We start from the raw sequence: 19,665 nt of genomic DNA on the forward strand, positions 1-19,665 counted from the left end.
CTTTGTTGGTCCAAATTGCTTTTGTGAGCAGGCCTGATTTATCCAGTCTGATGTTCATTGACGTGTCCAACTACAGATCTTGAATGACTTCTAGTACTTCTTTAGGACATCCCACCGTTGTAGTTTTCCCCATAGTTTCGGGCACCTAACGATGTCAAAGGCCTGGGTCAGGTCTATGAAGGCCAGAAAGAGCTTCTTTCCTTTGTTTCTTTCCACTTGGGCATTCAGAGTGTTGATAATAAAGATGTTAAGTGACATCCCCACACCTTTGACGAACCCTGCTTGCCATTCATCCCTGTGGCCCGATCCGATGCACCACTTCAAGTTCTTCAATACTAGAGATGCAAACACCTTCCATTGCCACGTCCAACAACGCGATAGGGCGGTAATAACTTGGCTCGGATCTAGGACCTTTTTTGTAAATAGGGATGATCACCGATTTTTTCCATGTCTGTGGTACTAGCCTAGATTTCATTATGTAATCAAACAGAGTCATCAGAAAGATAGACCATTGTATCGGGTTCTCTTTCAGAAGGACGTTGGTGTCGTCCCGTCTGGGCCCGGAGCTCTAGAGCTATTCAGTTTAATAATGATCTCTTGAACAGCCGGAAGAGTGTTGTCAAGTTGGTCCCACGTTTTACTTTTCCTTGAAGATGTTACTGGGTCCGATTGCTTAGGGTCATAACATTTTGAATAGTATTTAATCCATATTACTGCTAAAATCGAGTTTGCTAGTAAAGCTTCCTGCGGCGCATTCAGACAATTATTTTTGACCTTATGTTATGCAGCATTTTCTCTGCATCCTGATGTACTAGCCATTTTGTGTGAATTTTACACTAGTTTCGGTAATGTTGTTTCAGTTTGTGGATCTCAATTTGTGCCCCTATCGTTGCCTGTTTCTCCAAGACCCTTATGGAATGATTTATTCCCTTTTTTTTTCAAGAGTGGCTTAATCGAAAACATGGCTCCTACGGATAATGGGTTTATTCCCACTCCCTTTCTTGTTTTCAAAGGCTTTCAATAAGCTAGAATAATCGATAGGATGATTGTTTATTTTAGCAATACTCTCTGATATAGCCAGATGGAGATTTTCGGTCAGGGATGTTATGTTCCTCGTTCGAATCCTCAATCTGTTCCTACCTGGAATCACTTCAGGGTTGCCGGAGTACCCAAGTCCTACATTCTGCCCAAAAGCAATCCCGGTTTTGGATAGGAGGTTGTGATCGGTGACAGCCTTTCCCTCAACCACTAATGATTGAATTGACCTGATCATATTACGTGATACGCAGATGTAATCTAAGATTTGGCCTCTGTTCTTCCCTCTCCAAGTCATCGGCCCTGGCGTGTCATCAGCAGTATTTCCGTTCAGGATCAGTATGTCTCTTGCGGTTACTGTGTTTCTCCAGCGTTGCCCCCTTATACAAGGTTCTGTTGTAACCACTGGATCATCTGCGAGTTCTCTTCTGTTTTTGTCAAAACATTGAGAGTTCAAGTCTCCTCCCAAGACAAAGTAGAGATCCCTCCTTTTTTCTCTCTGATCATCGATAAGGGAAACCACCTGTTCCGGAAAGTCTTGCAGTTCCCGCCTTCTTGGGTTCGAGTATAGATTTATAAAGGAGACAGTACTCTCCGATTTGTCACGTTATGTAGGTATTATGCCCACTAATAGTTGGATGGATGGGCTTGGGTTGAGTTCTTCTAAAAGTTCAAATTGCAATCGGTTGTTAATGGCTATCAAATGGCCAGACATATGCCGGCCTCTCTCTCCTTTTGTAGCCAAATTTAGGCAGATGATATGCCTTCTAAAATTGGGGGTTCTCTCAACCATGTCTCTTCTAGGTAAATTACGTTGTAGTTTCCTTCGATAAGATCTTCATTCGTGAACAAGTGGGAGAACAACTTTGTGTTCCAAATTGCTAATTTGAACTGTTGGCACTCCGGAGTTACTTGGTGTTATGGCTTTCCCATCTTTTCAGCCAGAAGCCTTGCTAACCATTTCCAGTTCTCCTCGCCTCCTTCGTTGTCTATAGGTTTATTTTCACTCTTGTTGTGATTTGCTCTGTAGGAGTCCTAGGATGATTTGAGCCCACTTTGTTTGACTCTTGTTGCTTCCTGCTTTCTGTAGTCCTCCGCCTTAAACCTTACGGCTCTTGATGGTTCTGAGTTTGATCTTGATGCTTGATGCTTCTTGGGGATTACTTCTTTGTGCTCTAATAGGTCGAATCCCATTGGCCTCAACCAACACGCTTCCTCCATTAGTAGCTGTGATATCAATGGCGTTGATGGATACAGGATAACCATATCCAACCTGTCTTCACTTCATCTGGAAATTCAATTATAAGAAGGTTGCTCGTCAATAGAGATCTCAGACCCAGAACATGATGGAATAAGCAGATCACATTAGCTCTATTTAAGATTAGCCATCCTTCCTAGGAGACATTCTTTCGAATATCAGGCTTATGGTAGATTTAGATTGGTTTGTATTCATAAATGTACCACCTTGCTCCTTCATTTCCTGTTCCTTAGTGACTCGTTGATCACTGCACTCCTCGTTTCCACCTCTCTGCTTAGTGAGTCTTACAGGAGAGAGTCTGTATCTCCCCACTCGCCTGACAGAAGTGATTGCCACCAAGAAGGTGGTTTTCCATGATAGAAACTTCAAAGAGGCCCAATGCATAGGTTTAAACAGAGGCTCCACCAGCTTTGACAGTACCCCCTTCAACTCCCATGCAGGGGTAGGAGCCTTCACGAGAGGAAATGTTCTGATGAGGCCTTTGAGGAACTTGTTAACAAGCCTGCGCGACCACTGGCCGAGCTTGCCTGGAGCCCGGGTGTACCGGGAGATGGCGGCCAGATGGACCTTGATAGACGCATGGGCAAGGCCAGCCTTCACCACCAGAGAGAGCAGGTATGGGAGGAGCTGCAGCAGCATCATACATAGCAGAGAATTCTTCCGTGGCCAGCACCACACTGTAAAGCGCTTCCACTTGTGTTTGTAGCAAGAAAGCGTAGAGGGGGCCCTGGCCTTGGCCAGAATTTTCTTGCATTCCAAAGGCAGCAAGTAGTATCCAAATTCTAGGGCTGCAAGAGCCTGGCGGTGAGGCTCAGATGCTGGGTTGTGGTGCAGGATTGACCCTCCTTCTTTGGAGAGGAGGTCGAGAAGTGGAGGCAGTTTGGTGGCTGGAACCACCGATAGATGGAGAAGGTCTGAGTACCAGATCTGTCTGGGCGACGCCAGTGCAGTGAGGATCATCTTGCAGTGGTAACATCTGAGTGTGTTGATCACATGTAGCAACAGCGGAATCAGTGGGAAAACGTACAGGAAGAGGCTCTTCCAAGGGAACGAGAAGGCATCCCCTAGACTCCTTGGCTGAAGGTACCTGCTGGAAAACTCTGACACTTGGCATTGGCATCTGTAGCAAAAAGGTCAATGTCAGGGCGACCCCACTAGTTGAAGAGACAAGACACTTGCGCCTGTTGAAGCTCTCACTCGTGGCAGGACCATAGCTCTCTGCTGAGAGAGTCTGCAATGGTGTTTTTAATGCCTGCCAGGTGAAATGGGATGAGTTACACACGTTGTGCAATGGCCCAGTGCCAAAGATTCTGTGCTTCTAGGGCAATCGGGGGGGGGAGCACGTCCCGCCCTGTATCCTGAGTAAAACATGGTTGTGGTGTTGTCCATGCAGACTCGCACCACCTTCCCCTGGAGCTGAGACTGAAACGACTTGAGGGCCCAGAAGACTGCCCGTAGTTCCATGATGTTGATGTGCAACTCCTTCTACGAGAACCACACTCATCTGGCGTGAGAATGTCCTGTGTGGGCCCCCCAACCCTCGAGGGAGGCGTCGGTCGTGACTGTCACCTCATATGCCGAGATCTGAAAGGGAGCCCCCTCCGTGATATACGGGTGATCCGACCACCATTGCAGGGCCTGGCGGAATGCCTGCTTGAGGGCGATCTTATCGGTCCATGTGCCAGTGACTTGCTGCCATCTGGCATCCAGAAACTCTTGAAGGGGTCTCATCTACAGTCTGCAAAAGGGAACAAGATGGATGCAGGAGGACATAATTCCCAGCAGGGACTTGATGGACCGGAATGTTGCAATGGAATCTGCCGATAGCCGTGGACCTTTCCCAGGATGGTCTTCATCCTCTCCTCCGAGGGAGTTTCTAGACACAAGAGTGTGTTGAGGCATCCATCCAGGAATAGTGCGTTCTGAGATGGAACTACGCAGGACCTCTGATAGTTTATCGAGAACCCCAGAGAAGTAAGGGACTGGATGCTCTCTGCAGCCTGCTAGATTGCAAGCGTGTGCAAGCGGAACTGGATGAGCCAATCATCTAGGTAAGGCTAGAAGTGAATTCCTTTACGGTGCAGATGCGATGACACCATGGCCATGCGTTTGGTGAACACTCTCAGGGCCAATTATAGGCCAAAGGGCAGGGCTTTGAACTGATAATGGCGAAATCTCACTCCTCCAGTTGGCCGGGCACCTGCTGTAATGTGAACATCCTGAACTTTTAGGATTTGAGGAACTTGTTGAGGCGTCACATGTCTATAATGGGTCTCCACACTCCTGGCTTCTTTCTTACCAGAAAGTATCTGCAGTACACTCCTGAGCTCCGGAGGCGCTGAGGGACAGGTTCTATCCCCCCTTTGCATAGCATGGCTTGAACCTCCATTAGCAGTTGTGCCCAGTGCAGTTGTTGTCACGGACCACAGGAAATTGGAGGGCATTTGTCCTGGAATTCCAGAGCGTGCCCTTGGTGAAGGACATCGAGCACCCAGTTGTCTGTGGTGATCTTTTACCACTGGTCAACAAATTGCGATAACCGTCCTCCCACTAGGGTGCAGAAGTGGGGGCGTGGGTCCTAGGCCTGTTCAGGCCTGCTTCGGCATCTGCGTCCTGGATGGAAAGATATGACGTTCCGTGCCACTGCCGTAGGCCTGGGAGCGTCCCCTATAAGCCTCATTGGTGGTGAAGCGGAAAGGCTGACGATAGGTGGGGGTGTAGCCTTTGGATGACTTGGAGACTCACACTTTTTTTTTTTACAAACTTTATTTTGCTTTTCTTCTCAAATTCTCAGGTTACAAACATATATAAAAGGTACACTTAATAACATTCAATCTCTCATGTCTTGCGATTCTCATTGACTCCTTCCATTGAGTTCTTGAGTGTAACAGTTAAGCCATTAACAAACATTCACTCCCCCACCCTCTCCCCGCTTGTCCGCATATTAATAATGTTCGGTTGAGTTCATATAGCATTTCATTTACATGTCAGTGCAGTTTTTCTCAAAGTAGTTCATCTCTGCTTCCCTTGATCATAAAATGGAGATTTTATGTAATACTCTGGGTTTAAAGTACATTTGTTCATTGTCTCTAGTGAATTCATGGAGCGGCATCCACGTGTTCAGGTATTTTGAATATGAACCGTATGCCAAAGCCGTCACTTTTTCTAAGGCCATAACTCCCCATAGCTTGGCCCACCACATGGCCTCTACTGGTCCTTGTTTATTTTTCCACACGTGTGCTAAGTTAATTCTCTCGGCGCTCAACATGTGGGTTATGAGCGCAGAATTATTCCCAGTATTTGCGTAGATACCTTCGACTGCCTCTCCTAGCAGTATCACTATTGGATCCATGGGGAGCTGCACTTTCGTTATTGCCTTAATGTGGCTCAGGATCTCTTTCCAATATGTCTGTGCCTGAGGACATGTCCACCACATATGAATCAGGTCACCCACCTTCCCACACCCTCGCCAGCAGAGACTCACACTTTAGAGGAGCGAAAGGACGTCCTTCTCTGCTGAAGGGTGCCCAGAGAATGCACTGTCTCTGTGTCTGTCTTAATGGCCTGCAGAGTTTAGTCCATCGTCTTTCCAAACAGTTGGTGGCCTTGAGCCAACCCCGGCAGCAGAAGGCCACATCATTGCCCATCTGGCGAAAGCCAGAGTCTGCGATGTTGAGGGCGACAGTGATCACGTGGTCAGAAACTCCCTGTCGTACCTTGACAGAATGACGAGGGCATTGGCGGTCTTGATTGTCGATGCTGCCGTAGTAATGATGCGCTTCCCTGCTGCATCTAGCTTTTCCCTCTCCTGGTCCGGAGAAACCATAAATGAAGACGAGGGGTTGGACGACATGTTCCAAGTGTTGGCTGAGACCACAGAGTCTGGCGAGGGCTGGGACCTGAGATACCTAGGGGCCGAATCTGGAACCTGTTACTTCTCCAACTGTCTCATTTGTCAATATTAGGGGCCTTCATGACCGCCAGGCCCTCCTCCCATATGTCATCCAAAAGGGGAAATGAGACAATGGTCTACTTGGTGGACTGTTGTCATTCAAAAAGGAAACCTTTTCCTTCGGTACTAAGATGAACAGCTTGATAGCTTTAGATATCATAGAGTGCAATTAACCAATCTCGTTCGTCGGAGAGGCCCTGGAAGGCATATCGACATCAGGGGGGGTTCCCCATCCACGGAAATGAAATCATCAAACTCATCCGTGTGTGTGTACCGGTTGTGACAGTGTCCTTGTCAGTGTCCGTCTGAGCTGTTTCCTCTGTCACAGGGGGCAGTGTGACTGGCAATGGCTGAGGGGTAACAGGGGCGTTATGAGGTGAAGTCGGCTGAGCCCAAGACGGCCTAAAAGGGCTCCTTCTGGAACAGGGACGGCAGCAGTTCACTGCTGAATTTCAGCCACCAGTGTGTGCAACGTGGTCAAGATCTCCAGGGACGTGTCCTTTGGTGCAGGAGCAGGTGCAGCAAGTGCAGGTACCGGATGTGCCCCGTGGTGGGCTAAAGGGCTGGAAAGTCCAGTGGGCTGGTGACCCCTGATGAGGCATTGGCAGAATGGGGTCAGGTTCCCCTTGGCCCCCTTTCTGAGCTGAGTAAAAATTCTCGGGCAGGTCTCCTTCAGAACTGGTCTATATTGCTGGAGACCTCCTGGCGGATCCCAGAGGTGCTAGAGTGAAGAGTGGTGCAGCCTAGGTAGGAACTCCTGAGCGGGAGACATGTCTCTCACCAAACCAGAGCCCTTAGGTAAAGAGGCGACGACTAGAGCCTGCAGAGCAGGAAAAGGCCCATCATTGACGGGGCTGTCGTCGGAACTGCTGACGGTGGCTTAGGCGGCAAGGAAACCCTTGGCGTGGTAACCGTTGCAGTGGTAAAGGTGACTGTCATGGACGAACCCGTTGGCGTTGCAGCCGTTGAAGGAAGAGCAGTCTTCATAGATGGGGTCATCTATGAAGAACTCATAGGTGGGGCTCGTGTCGACAACGGAGTCGATGACAGTGAGCTGGTGACGGGTCCTTGGACAACTTGCTCTTCGGCGAAGACCTGTGTTCAACTGCTGATGCCAGTGGCCTTCTCGCAGATGGAGGCAGTCAGCCTGCCGGTGTCTAACAGTCGACGGAACCGGTGATGGTGACCAGCTTACTCTGAACTGGGTCCCGTAGCCGCGGTGACCACTGATGAAGAAGGCGTTGGAACGTGTGACTTAACCTTCTTTTGAATCTTCACCAAGGAAGCATCTTCAAAGGACCTCAACCTCTTTTTACCAGAGGGAGCACGCTCTTTGGACCTGCCAGCCCTGGAAGAGGCATGACTACGCCCATAGGCCACGTCAGAGGCCTTCCCTTCTTCGGTCTACGGCACCACCCTCCAATGACGGTCCTTCCGTTTCTTTGAGGCAAAGGATTGGAAAATGGGACATCCGTACGCATTGTGGTCAGAATGTAGACAGTAAATGCACCTGGGGTGCCGCTCCTCGATGAAGATATTCTTGAGGCCGCAGTTTTCACATGACATGAAAAGACTTTTCTTCGTGGCATCTGCCATGGTGTTATGGCCCAAGCCTGGGCCTGTTGTGCCACGTTCTAGAGATCCGACGAGGGACTTGGGATCTCCTCCGGCAATGGGTCCCTGCTGCCGGTAGTCACAACATGATGGTAGACGATGAAGAGATTAAGAATTTTCACAAAAATAGGCTAAAAAGAGTGAAAACCTAATTGATTTCGAGGAGCGAAACATGAGGACTCCCAACGCGAGAAATGTGCCATAAAAATCTGAAGATGGCCACCAGAGGTGGAGCTTAGGACGAGTGTCATTGGCTGGGGCAGTATGACTGAAAGTGACACTGATAGGCTATAGAGGGGACAAGCAGTTTTAGCTTCCCAGCCTGACAACGGCGAATGTTCATGAGCATTTGAATCCATGCAAGACCCCATGCTGGAGAATTACCAAGGACTCATTCTTGAAGTTTCTGAAAATATATCAAGGAAAAGGCCTAAATGAAAGAACACTAGAAATCAAATGAAGACTGCATGTAGAAACGTGTGCTTTCAATTTATTTGGAGAAATCCTAATTGGTGAACTGTGAGGGTTGTGAGAAAACAATGGGAAGGATGTATTAAAACCACTCTTGAAAACATGTTTTCATTCTTAGAATAATGATTCTGCTTAGGTATTAATCTCTTTACCTGGTTTCCTATTTCCTTTTCAGCTTTTTATTCCCATGTATTATACATGTTTTGCTTGTAAGTAGAAAAGATAACAGTTCTCACAGAAAAATCATGCCAGTGCCGAAATGCACTTCCAAAGTTATGATGTGAGTTAGTACTGTTCAGTCTCACTGGCCATGAATGCATGCCAATAGAATGTTGGTTTATGTATGATGGACAGCTCAGTGGAATGTTGAGTGAGTGTGATGTGTGTGTGTTCCATGAATGTCAGTTGGGGGCCTGAGCTGGATGTGAGAGGATGGCCGGTGGGTGTCTCTCGGTCTACTTGATATGCTTATATCTACCTAACCATGTATCCTGTAAATACCTGCAAGTAACTGGATATGTATAAATGTACATATGTACAATAAAGCAACCTGGATTCACTGCTATGGCTCCACAGCTGGTCTGTGTATGGACATTGATCATCACTGTAGGGTATTTACGACACCAAAGTTACCCTATAACAACTTTCACCTGGACCATCCAAAAGGGCTCAATCAAGGGAAATATTATGGGCAATGGCCGTGTCTACTGAAGGAGTCTCCTTACTCCCTCATGCAAAGTCAACAATGGCCGAATCGAAGGTGCAGTCTTCACACTTTTCTCTTTACTGCCACAAGTGCTATGGGTGATGGCAACAATGAGACTGTACAAGTCCAATCGCAACCTAAAACAGTTAGATCCACCGGAAGAATAGAGGGCGGCGCTGGCCAATAGTCTGCCTTTCTGTTCTCCTCTGAAGTTAACACCACCAGGTGCTATGTGCATTGACTCTACCTTCAAAATAGTGGACTCATATAATCTGCTCTTCATTATAGTAAACATGGCCCCATGCTAAACCTTAAGCTCAATTGTTTCCCTGCTTTCTAGTTTACTTTGTGGTACAAACAGTGCAACTATATCCATCTTCACCATTTGTCTCTGCATAGGTACACTTATGATATGCTGTCATCAATGGAAATAGAGTTTCCCGTGTTGACCTGGCTCAGCCATACCCTATGGATTCCAGCGTACCCGCTCTCAGTTCTTTGCGAAGGTAAGTCACGTGTGTTGTATGCTCATAGTAACAAATGATAGTGTGTTGTATTTTTTAAAAGCATTGGTTGTGTATCTAGCTCTGTCAAAACGAACTTTGGAGGTAAGGCAAAATCTCAAACAATGATAACTGGACTTAGATAGGTAGGTGCCACAAAACATTGCTCACTCAGTAACAGAAATCAGTGCATTCCACAAGTTTTAAGAACAATCAGATTTTTACCAAACACTAAACAATGACTGGCCGAAGTGTACCAATGATTGTTTTGGACACTTTGAGGGTGATATTAAATGTCCCTGGGTATTACACAGAGGGGATTTAATACAAATGCACATCCGTGCACACGGTCCCCTCTGTGCAGTAATGATACATTTAATGCTGAAGTGTTACATTCACGAAAATCTGCGGTCCCTGGTTTCCATGCATTTGTACACCTTGGCAATAAGGAACAAGTTACTTACCTGTAACAGTTGTTCTCCAGCATGGGTCTGGCATGGATTCACATGCTCATGAATATTCCCCGTCATCAGGCTGGGAATCCTAGGTAAAGAAAAAATCAGTATCAGTTTCGTTTCTGAACTGTCTTTCTTAGTAGTAACCAATCACTGGTCTCTGGGTCATACTGCCCCCAGCCAATGACTGCCCTCTATCTAAGCCCCTCCCCTGGCAGACATCCTCAGATTTGGTAGCATGTAAAGTGGTAGTATGACCAAGTGAAGAGCTGCAGAGGGGAAGGAGGGAGGGTTCGCATGTGAATCCATGCCAGACCCATGCTGGAGAACAACAGTTACAGGTAAGTAACTTGTTCCTTCTCCAGCATGGGGTCTTGCATGGATTCACATGCTCATGAATATAAGAATACATAGCAGTACACACATGCACAACCACGGGAGGTGGCAAAAGGCTCAACATTAAGCATTACATAAACTCAACATTAAGCAACTCTTACCTCCTCACCAGGCCCACCTTGAGGCGAACAGGTTGCGCAGCACTGCTTGGCCGACTCTGGACTCCTCCCTGGAATCCCGGTCGACGCAGTAGAATCTTGTGAAGGTATGAGTCGACCTCCACGTAGCAGCCCTGCAGATGTCCAGCAGGGGCACACCAGACAAGAATGTCGTAGTAGCAGCGATCGCTCTGGTCGAATGGGCTCTCGGACGGCCGGGCAACGGTCGGTTGACCAACCGATGACAGTGCATGATGCAGCCGGAGAGCCATCTGGAAATGGAAGCCTTCGAGAGAGCCTTCCCTTGGTTCACAGGTCCAAAGTTCACAAACAGCTGTGACGTCTTCCGAAAACTCTTCGTTCGGTCCACGTAGAACTTAAGCGCTCTAGCTACATCCAGCGAGTGCAAAGTCCTCTCGGCTGGCGACGAAGGCTACGGAAAGAAAACTGGCAATACCAAGGGCTCATTAAGATGGAAGTCCGACGGCACCTTGGGCATGAAAGAGGGGTGCGTCCTCAGCACCACCCTCGTATCGTGAAAAGTCCAGCATGGAGACTTGCAGGATAGGGCCTGAATCTCTCCCACGCGTCGTGCGGAGGTGATGGCCACAAGGAACGCTGTCTTCCACGACAGGAACTTCAACGGAGCCGAATGCAAAAGCTTGAATGGTGGCCCCATGAGCCTGGTCAGCACCACGTTGAGCTCCCACGCCAGGGCTGGAGCCTTCACCGGCGGGAACGATCGGAACAGTCCCTTCATAAATTCCTTCACCAGTCGATGAGACCACAAGGACGGCCGTCCTGCAGTTCTGGTGTATCGGGAGATCGCTGCCAGATGTATCTTGATGGAAGCGTGAGCTAGTCCAGCTTTGGTCAGCGACAGTAGGTATGGTAGCACTTGAGGTGCCGTAATCCGTAGAGGGTTGATCTTCTGTGCACGGCACCAGACAGAGAACCTCTTCCACTTATGTTCGTAGCACTTGAGAGTTGAGGACGCCCTGGCCTTTGCAAGAACCTCTCTGCAGTCAGCCGGGATATCGTACCCTCCAAACTCTAGTGCTGCAGGAGCCAGGCCTGCAAGTTCAGCGACTCCGGGTCGTGATGAAGAATGGCGCCTCCCTCTCTGGAGAGAAGATCTGCGTCCGTCGACAGCTTGACTGGTGTGGACACTGAGAGGTCCAGAAGGTCCGGGAACCAGATCTGTCTCGGCCACGCCGGTGCGACGAGGATCATCCTGCACTGGGACCTCTTGAGCTGGCTGATGAGTCGAAGCAGCAGCGGCAATGGAGGAAACGCATATAGGAACAGGCCGTCTCAGGGGAACGAGAAAGCATCGGCCATGCTCCTCGGCTGGGGGAACCTGCTGGCGAACCTCTGGCACTTGGAGTTCGTTGCCGTCGCAAACAGGTCGATCTGGGGTTCGCCCCATCGTTGGAAGAGCCGATCCACTGCCAGATGGAAGGGAACCAGAAACATCCCCTGGGCGATGGCCCAGTGCGACAGATCCTGGGCCTCCTTGGATAGGGCTGGGGATCTGGTGCCTCCCTGCTTCCGGATGTAGAACATCGTGGTGGTGTTGTCAGTGAAGATCCTCACGACCTTGCCCTTGAGGGACGGGAGGAACGACTTGAGCGCCCAGAACATGGCGTGGAGCTCCAAGATGTTGATATGGAGAGACCTCTCCTGCGGGAGCCAAAGGCCTCTTGCGTGGAGATCTCCGGTGTGTGCACCCCATCCTTCCAGGGAGGCATCCGTCGTCACCGTCTCCTGATGTGCCGGGGTCTGGAAGTCTGTACCCGCCGTGAGGTGTGCACGGGTGCCCCACCACTGGATCGCCCAACGGAAAACTTCGTTGAGCGGGATCTTGTCTTCGAAGCTGCCTGCCGCTTGCATCCAGCGGGCGTCGAGGAACTCCTTTAGAGGACGCATCCGTAGCCTGCACAGGAGCACTAGATAGATGCATGAGGACATCATGAGGACATCATACCAAGGAGGGACTTGATGGATCTCACCCTGGCTAGCAGGCGCTGCACCTTGCCTAAGATGGCCTTCGTCCTTTCCTCCGATCGAGACGCCAATCGTTCCACTGTATCGAGCTTCGCTCCCAGAAACAGTGCCACCTGCGACGGAACCAAATGGGATATCGGGTAGTTGATGGAGAACCCCAGCTCCGTGAGTAAGCAGACGGTCTCCGCCATGTGCTCGACGGCGAGTTCTCTTGTCCTTGCACGGATGAGCCAGTCGTTCAGGTAGGGGTAGACGTGGATCCCCTGCAGGCGCAACCGCGCCGCCACTGGTGCTAGGCACTTGGTGAACACCCTGGGTGCAGAGCTCCGAATTGGTAGTGGCGTCCTTGGACTACGAATCTGAGGAACCTTTGGTGTCCTTTTAGGATGGGGATGTGGAAGTAAGCATCCTCCAAGTCCAACGACGATAGGAAGTCACCCTCCTCCAGCTGTCCCAGCACGTGCTCGAGAGTGACCATCCTGAACTTCTGTGCCTTAATGTATTTGTTTAACCGACGTAGGTCCAGGATGAGGCGCCAAGCGCCTGTCTTCTTTCTGGCGAGGAAGTATCTTGAGTATACTCCGGAGCCCCGGAGCCTCTTGGGGACGAGCTCAATGGCACCTTTCTTGAGTATCGCCATTCCCTCCAACAGCAGTTGAGGGACGTGATTTTCTTTCCTGGCCACGGGAGGAATGCGGGGACACTTCTTTTGGAATTCAAGAGTGTGCCCGTGGGCCAGGGCATCCAGCACCCAACGGTCGGTGGAGATGGACTCCCACACGCTGAAGGACTTCGCCAGCCGGCCTCCCACCGGGGTGCTTCGGGCCGTCTCTGTGTTGGACTTGATGGCCTGTAGCGACTCATCCACCATTTTCCCAAACAGGTTGTTGTCGTCGAACGGCATGTCCAAAACCCTGGTCTGCACGTCCTGACGGAAGTCTGTCGCCTTGAGCCAGCCATGTCGTCGAATGCAAACACTGTTGCCTAACTGGCGAAAACCGGTGTCGGCAATGTCCGTTGCCACCGTTATGGCGTGGTCTGACGACACCTCACCTTCTTGCAGAATCTCCAGGGCCTCTGCCCTCTTGTCCTCTGGTAGGAAGTCCAGTAGGGGAGCTAACTTGTACCAGAGCTCCCTGTCGTAAACGGGCCACAATCGCAAAGGCGTTGGCTGCCTTAATTGTCTTCGCCACCGACGAGATGACCCGTCGCCCCATGGCGTCCAATTTCTTACCCTCGCCGTCAGGTGGGGAAGTAGAGGTTGAGGCTGTTGCCCCCACCACCTTCTTCTTGGCTGCCGCTGAGACGACCGAATCCGGCATAGGTTGAGCCCTGAGGCACAAAGGGGCTGTGTCGGGTCCCGGTACTTCTTCTCGTGCCTGTCCCTCTTGGCAGGCATCGTGGACGGGTTCTTCGGGATCGCAAGTCCCTCGTCCCAGATATCGTCGAGTAACGGTACCGTGAGGACCGTCTTTCTCTTGGCCTCTCGCCGTTGATAGAGGAAACCCTCCTTCTTCTGTTCCTCGGGGCAGAGCTGGAAGAGCTCAGATGCCCTGGCGATCATGGCGTGAAAGGAGCCAATTTCGTTGGGCGTGGAAGCCCGAGGGAGTGGTGATGGAAGGTCTGTCCTGTCGTCACCACCGTCATCATCCGTCCCCGTCGTCGGATCTGTCGCCGTGTCATCCCTGGGGTCCGGTGAGGGGGAGGAGGGCTCCACGGGCCATGGGGGCATGAAGGGCGGGGAGGGATGAACTCTCTTCCTCTTGTTCGGAGGGCTTCCCGACGGGCCCGGTTCTGGACCGTCCGCCGGGGTTCATGGTAATCTCGTCCTTATCTCTGTGCATAAGGTTTGGATTGCCATCAAAATGGCCGCCGAGTTGTCCTGAAGCTCGGGCAATGGCTGTGACGGGAGGGAAGGCTGCTCCTCCACTGGGGCCTCGTCGGCGCCACCGCCGCTTTCTTCGACCACCTCTTCGGGATCCCTCCCGTGGGATGGTACCTTCTCGAACCTCCTCAGAGGCTGAATCCGTGTCCATAATGGCCACCAGCCCCCCACTCTTTTTCCACCGGGGTCTTCACGGGGGTCTTGTCGATGGGCTGGAAAGAGGATTCCCTCTGCGGTGGCAGGGAAACTCTGGGCCCTGAGGTCGCCTCCACTGGTGTAGCCTCCACAGGCTTCGCCAGGGTCGCTGCAACTCCCTCGATAGAGGCCTTAGCCGGGTGAATCAAGGCCTTCACCACCTTGGGCACACTTGAGGCCTTCACCTTGGGGGGAGGGTTACCGCCTCGCTCCCCCTCGGCTGAATCCTTCGAGATCGACCGGGGCCTCTCCAGAAGCTTACCCGGTTACTCGGATTTCCTCTTCCCCGAACCAGAGCGTTGGCTCTTGGTTGATGGTGCCGGGGAAGGCGTGCCTGCCTGGCAGCCAAAGAGCCCGACCGTTCGGCGCTCCCGGTGCCCGCGGACTTGCGATGCTTAGCCTTCTGTTGGGCCCCCATCGCTGGGGCGCCCTCACAGGACTTAGAAGAACGCTCAGACCTTTTCTTCTTCTCACCTGCTGGGCCCTTCTCCAGCCAGCTGGTGAGGCGGGTACGACGATCCCTCATGCTCCGTTCCGATAGGTTCTTGCAGAACGTACAGTCCTTCTCCACGTGCGTCTTGTCCTCATGAAGGCAGTAGAGACATCTCGAATGCTCATCCTCCTTGAAAACATTCTGTAACCCGCATCCAGGGCAGTTCCTGAACAGCTTGGATCCGGGCATCGAGCTTCCCTTGTCCTGGGCCATGTCCATGGTAGGCCTCAGATCTTCTGGAATCCTCCTAGAAGCGTAACTCGATGAAAACTTCACCCTTAAGGGGCGTAGAAAATTCCGAAACGGGTCCCCGGTGATCGGAAGTAGAACGGTGGAGCTTGAGGCTCGATTTAACCAAAAAATGAGAAAATCTCTTTGAAAAAAGCGCGAAAATGCACTAAAAGCTCAAGAGCTATAGCACGAGGACTCCCAACACTTGAAAGTGCGGTAAAATTCTGAGGATGGCTGCCAGGGGAGGGACTTAGGGAGAGAGCAGTCATTGGTTGGGGCAGTATGACCCAGAGACCAGTGATTGGTTACTACTAAGAAAGACAGTTCAGAAACGAAACTGATACTGATTTTTTCTTTACCGAGGATTCCCAGCCTGACGACGGGGACTATTCATGAGTATGTGAATCCATGCCAGACCCCATGCTGGAGAACACAAGCATAAACGCATCCCTACATGTATGTGTATGGTGGGAGGCATTTACGTGGATTTCTATGAAATGTGCTTGCTTTTTGCAGGTCCAAAAAGCTGGCAGATGCCATAGAAATCTGTTGAGCACCTGTCTGCATCAAAATCACATATGGACGGAGATGAATGCTTTTAGGGACCAGAGGATTGAAAATTCATTTTGGAATGTTGCATTGTTCCGTCTGTACTTGAAAAAACAGAAGTGACAGAACACCACTTTCTTCTCCCATTCTTTTTTACAGAAAATGGTGTGAACAATCCTGTAATGTTGTTGGCCTCGGCCGAGTCACGTGTTAAGGGAAGTGACGACGAGGAAGGGTGGGAGGCAGAAGTTGAGGGTGGGTTAGTCAGTTGGAGTAACAGTAACGTACAATAAAGTCACTGGCCCTCATTACGACCCTGGCGTTGGACCATGGTGCTAATAGCACCATGGTCCATGCCGGTAAGTTACCGACTCCGCCATGGCGGAATGGGGAATTACCGCCCCATTCTGAGGTTGGCGGGGCGGTAATTCCCCATGCCATTCTCTTTCTTCGCCTGGGGCCTCCCTCTGGAACAGCCTCCCTGAAACTTGAGGAGAACCACCTCCGGTTCCGGAAACACCTCAAAACCTTTCTCTTTGCTTCTCCTTTTTCTCCTCCTCTCCCCTGTTGACTTCCTGGCTGAAACTTAAACTGGACTGGTTACCTGGCCACCCTATGATCTCGGGCCCAGGTCCCCTCACCCTCCAGTCATACACCAGCACTGCCGTCCTGGCACCCCCCTCTCTTGGGGACTGTTTTCTGCATCCCTACAGTCCCACTACCAACACTTACACTGATGTCTGCACTTACCCTTGCACTTGCCACCTGCTGGCCGTACCTCAACTTATTATTATTCTTTTATCACATGTACTGCACTGTCCCTCCCCCCCGCTCTTCCCTCTCCCCCCCTTCCCATGCACTTGCGCGATTCGAATGACACCTGGCCTAGTAGGATCATTGTCCGTCCTCCCTCTGTTCCCCTCCCTTGCCTCGTCGCGCCTTGAAACACTTGTGTATAGACGCGTTATAAATGCCATATCATATCATATCAATACTATGAGCCACCTCATCGGGGACAGAGAGAGAGAGGGTTAGAGGGATGGTCACCAGAAAGAATGCCAGCAGAATGGCCCTCGAGCAAGAAAGCAAGCTCCAGGCCCAAAGGGGCGACCCAGACAGTACGTATGTTACCTGGAAAAACAATCACAGACAGACAGCCGATCCAGTACGTCATCAGAAGATGACTCAAGGAGGAGAGAACCTCGTTGTGAGGAATCCAAATGAAAGGGCTACCTGTATGTACTTGGGGAACCCCACAGTGACTGAACAAAGTCCAATTCTACTCCTCCAGGTGAACAACAAGGCAGCTGAATTTCTAGTCAACACAGGAGCCACGGTAAATGTTATCAGCGAGGAAGTGTACAACAGCCTCCCACAGGCTCCACGACTCCCACCCGCGGATGTGAACATTTATCACTATGGGTCAAAGACTATGTTGCCATGTACAGGATACTTCATGGCGCATTATAAATACAAAACTCAGGAAAAAAGGATACTGATGCACGTGCTGGAAGCCGCGACAGACAGCGGATGCATATTAAGCTTCAAGGCAGCAATAGACATGGGTTTTATACACATTCTTTACCGGCTCATGGCCCACAAATACATCGACCCATCGGCCAAAATTGAACAACTCTTACCACCCTATTCAAAGGACTGGGCAAGCTAAAAAATCAGTAGATCAGACTACACATAGACACACAGGTACCTCCCGTAGCCCAACACTACAGCGGCATCCAGTGAACATCTAGAGGCAAGTGGAGGAAGAGCTGCACAAACTGTTGGTTGCAGACATCATCGAAACCAGCGAAGGGGCCCACTCCATGGGTTTCCCCAATTGTCCCAGTTCCCAAAAGAGACTCGCAAGACATCAGGCTATGTGTGGACATGCAACGACCAAATGAAGCCATTCTGACAGAACGTCATCAGGCCCTGCGAATAACAGACATGGGGCCTCATTATGAGGAATGTGTTAAGGGGTTAACGGTGCCGGTAGAGTTGCCGGCACCGTTAACCCCTACCGCCTCATTACGAGGTCTGTTCGCGGGTCCCGCTAAGGACGCCTGTTAAAACCAGTCTCCTTAGCGGGTCCCGCGAGCAGACCAGGATGCTAACAATGGGCCCGTCATTAACGGACCCGTTGTTAGCATCCTCCCCATTCCCATTGAGCCCTATTGGGGCACAAATGGGGATGTACCGGGTCCGGGTTCCTTGAATGGGGAAATAACGTGCCTTCCAATGTCGGAATGGCCGGTTTTTCCCCATTCAGGGAACCCGGACCCGGTACCTGGTATGGGGGTAGCCATGCCGCTAAAAGCGGCATGGCTACCTCCTTACTTGTAATGAGGCCCGTGGTCCACCTACCAAATGGTGCCACCGTATACTGCAGTCCCTGGTGGGGGACACTAAAAATCCCCTCTACTCCTCCCTTCAACTATACAATAGTGAGGACAAAAACTCACACAATAAAAAGAAAGACATTTGGTTTTTATATTGCCCGAGTCCATCCTGAAAGTGCGGGACCGGGCAGTGAACCCCTGCTGCTCAGCATGGTCTTGCTCCCAAGAAGAGTGTGTTGCCCCTGAGCTATCCTCTCAACACTCAAGTATGGTGTGATGTGCCCCAAATGCTTCCTTTTTCTCATCCTTTGCATGACTCACACCTTAGTTTCGTTATTTTGCACACACCTCACCCAAACTGTACACTAGTGGCAGCATATCACTGGGGCAGGAGTTGGGTCACTTTTCCTACTTGGACCTTTGCTATAGCTCTATATTGTGCAGTCAGCAGCTGTCTTGGGGGCCCTTGCATGTGTTGCAGGCCTTCACGAATAAACCAAATTCACATTTTAAATTCCCACAAGTGCTCACTTTTCTGGGGCTCTCGTCTTCAGAATGGCCTTATTTCTCTCTGAACAGGGGGGAGCACTTCAGGAACGCATGTTCCACTTCAAGGTCCGTCAGCCTACTGGTTCCATAGATTTCTCCGAAGTCCAGAATGCTCATGATTCTGCGGTGAAGAATTATGATCAGAGAATTACAGCTACTATTACCAACCCAGTGGGTACAAGACAAATAACAGCAGACAAAAATCATACCTACAGGTCAAGCCATTCACATGTTCAGGGCCTAACGGGTTCTTGAAGCGAAGGTGCCGCTGGTGGCTGCCATTGGATTCACATATCCGGAGTTCTTGATGAGACTTACCTTGTCAGGATTTTATAAGGGGGTGAACAAGGCTAACTTAATTTTACAAACAGGCCCACTGCAGAGGAAGTTCCCCGATAGGTGAAAACAGAGGCATTAAGTTACAGGTTATGGTGCTTGAACCAAATCTTCCTCACCTTTACAAGCAAAGACATCCTAGCAAAGAGGGCTAGGCTGATTCATGGTTGCCACGAGGTGCTGTATCTGGTTCCAGACAGCGTACGTACTGCAAAAGGAAATATTCCTCACCCATGAAATGATCCTTAGAAAATTGTGGCTCACCTCCATTAGCCATCTGGACATTAGGACTGTGGCAGTTTCAGCATATCTTGCATTTCCGAAAGACCAAGGGGGAGGCACACATGGTGTGCACTGGAGGCAGGACAGCAGAACATGTAGGGGTATATTAGGCGATGACATGCGGGATGATACAAATTATGCCTTGAGAACATTTAAAAGGCAATGTGAAAGCTTCATTAAGGAAATCGATTGGCAACCAGAATGGGATCATGGATACTGCAGACTGTTAAAAGATCTCAGATCAAAAGTTCGGATGTGGGACTGGATAAAAACGCAGGAGTGCTTACATAGCCTAAAGAGCTATAGTGAGT

General features: G+C 50.4%; 1 protein-coding gene across 4 annotated transcripts in view; it reads left to right on the plus strand.

Moving 5' to 3' along the window:
• HACD4 (3-hydroxyacyl-CoA dehydratase 4) overlaps window positions 1–19,665 on the plus strand; it is a 335,173-nt gene that overhangs the window by 234,990 nt on the left and 80,518 nt on the right. For all 4 annotated transcript variants that reach the window (XM_069630757.1, XM_069630758.1, XM_069630759.1 and 1 more), the window contains one exon: window positions 9,436–9,542. In XM_069630757.1, coding sequence (XP_069486858.1) covers window positions 9,436–9,542 — 107 coding nt within the window. The remainder of the gene's footprint in view (window positions 1–9,435; window positions 9,543–19,665) is intronic.

This window comes from Ambystoma mexicanum, chromosome 6q (assembly GCF_040938575.1).
Source record: "Ambystoma mexicanum isolate Mex_15411 chromosome 6q, UKY_AmexF1_1, whole genome shotgun sequence".
Classification (NCBI taxonomy): Eukaryota; Metazoa; Chordata; class Amphibia; order Caudata; family Ambystomatidae; genus Ambystoma; species Ambystoma mexicanum.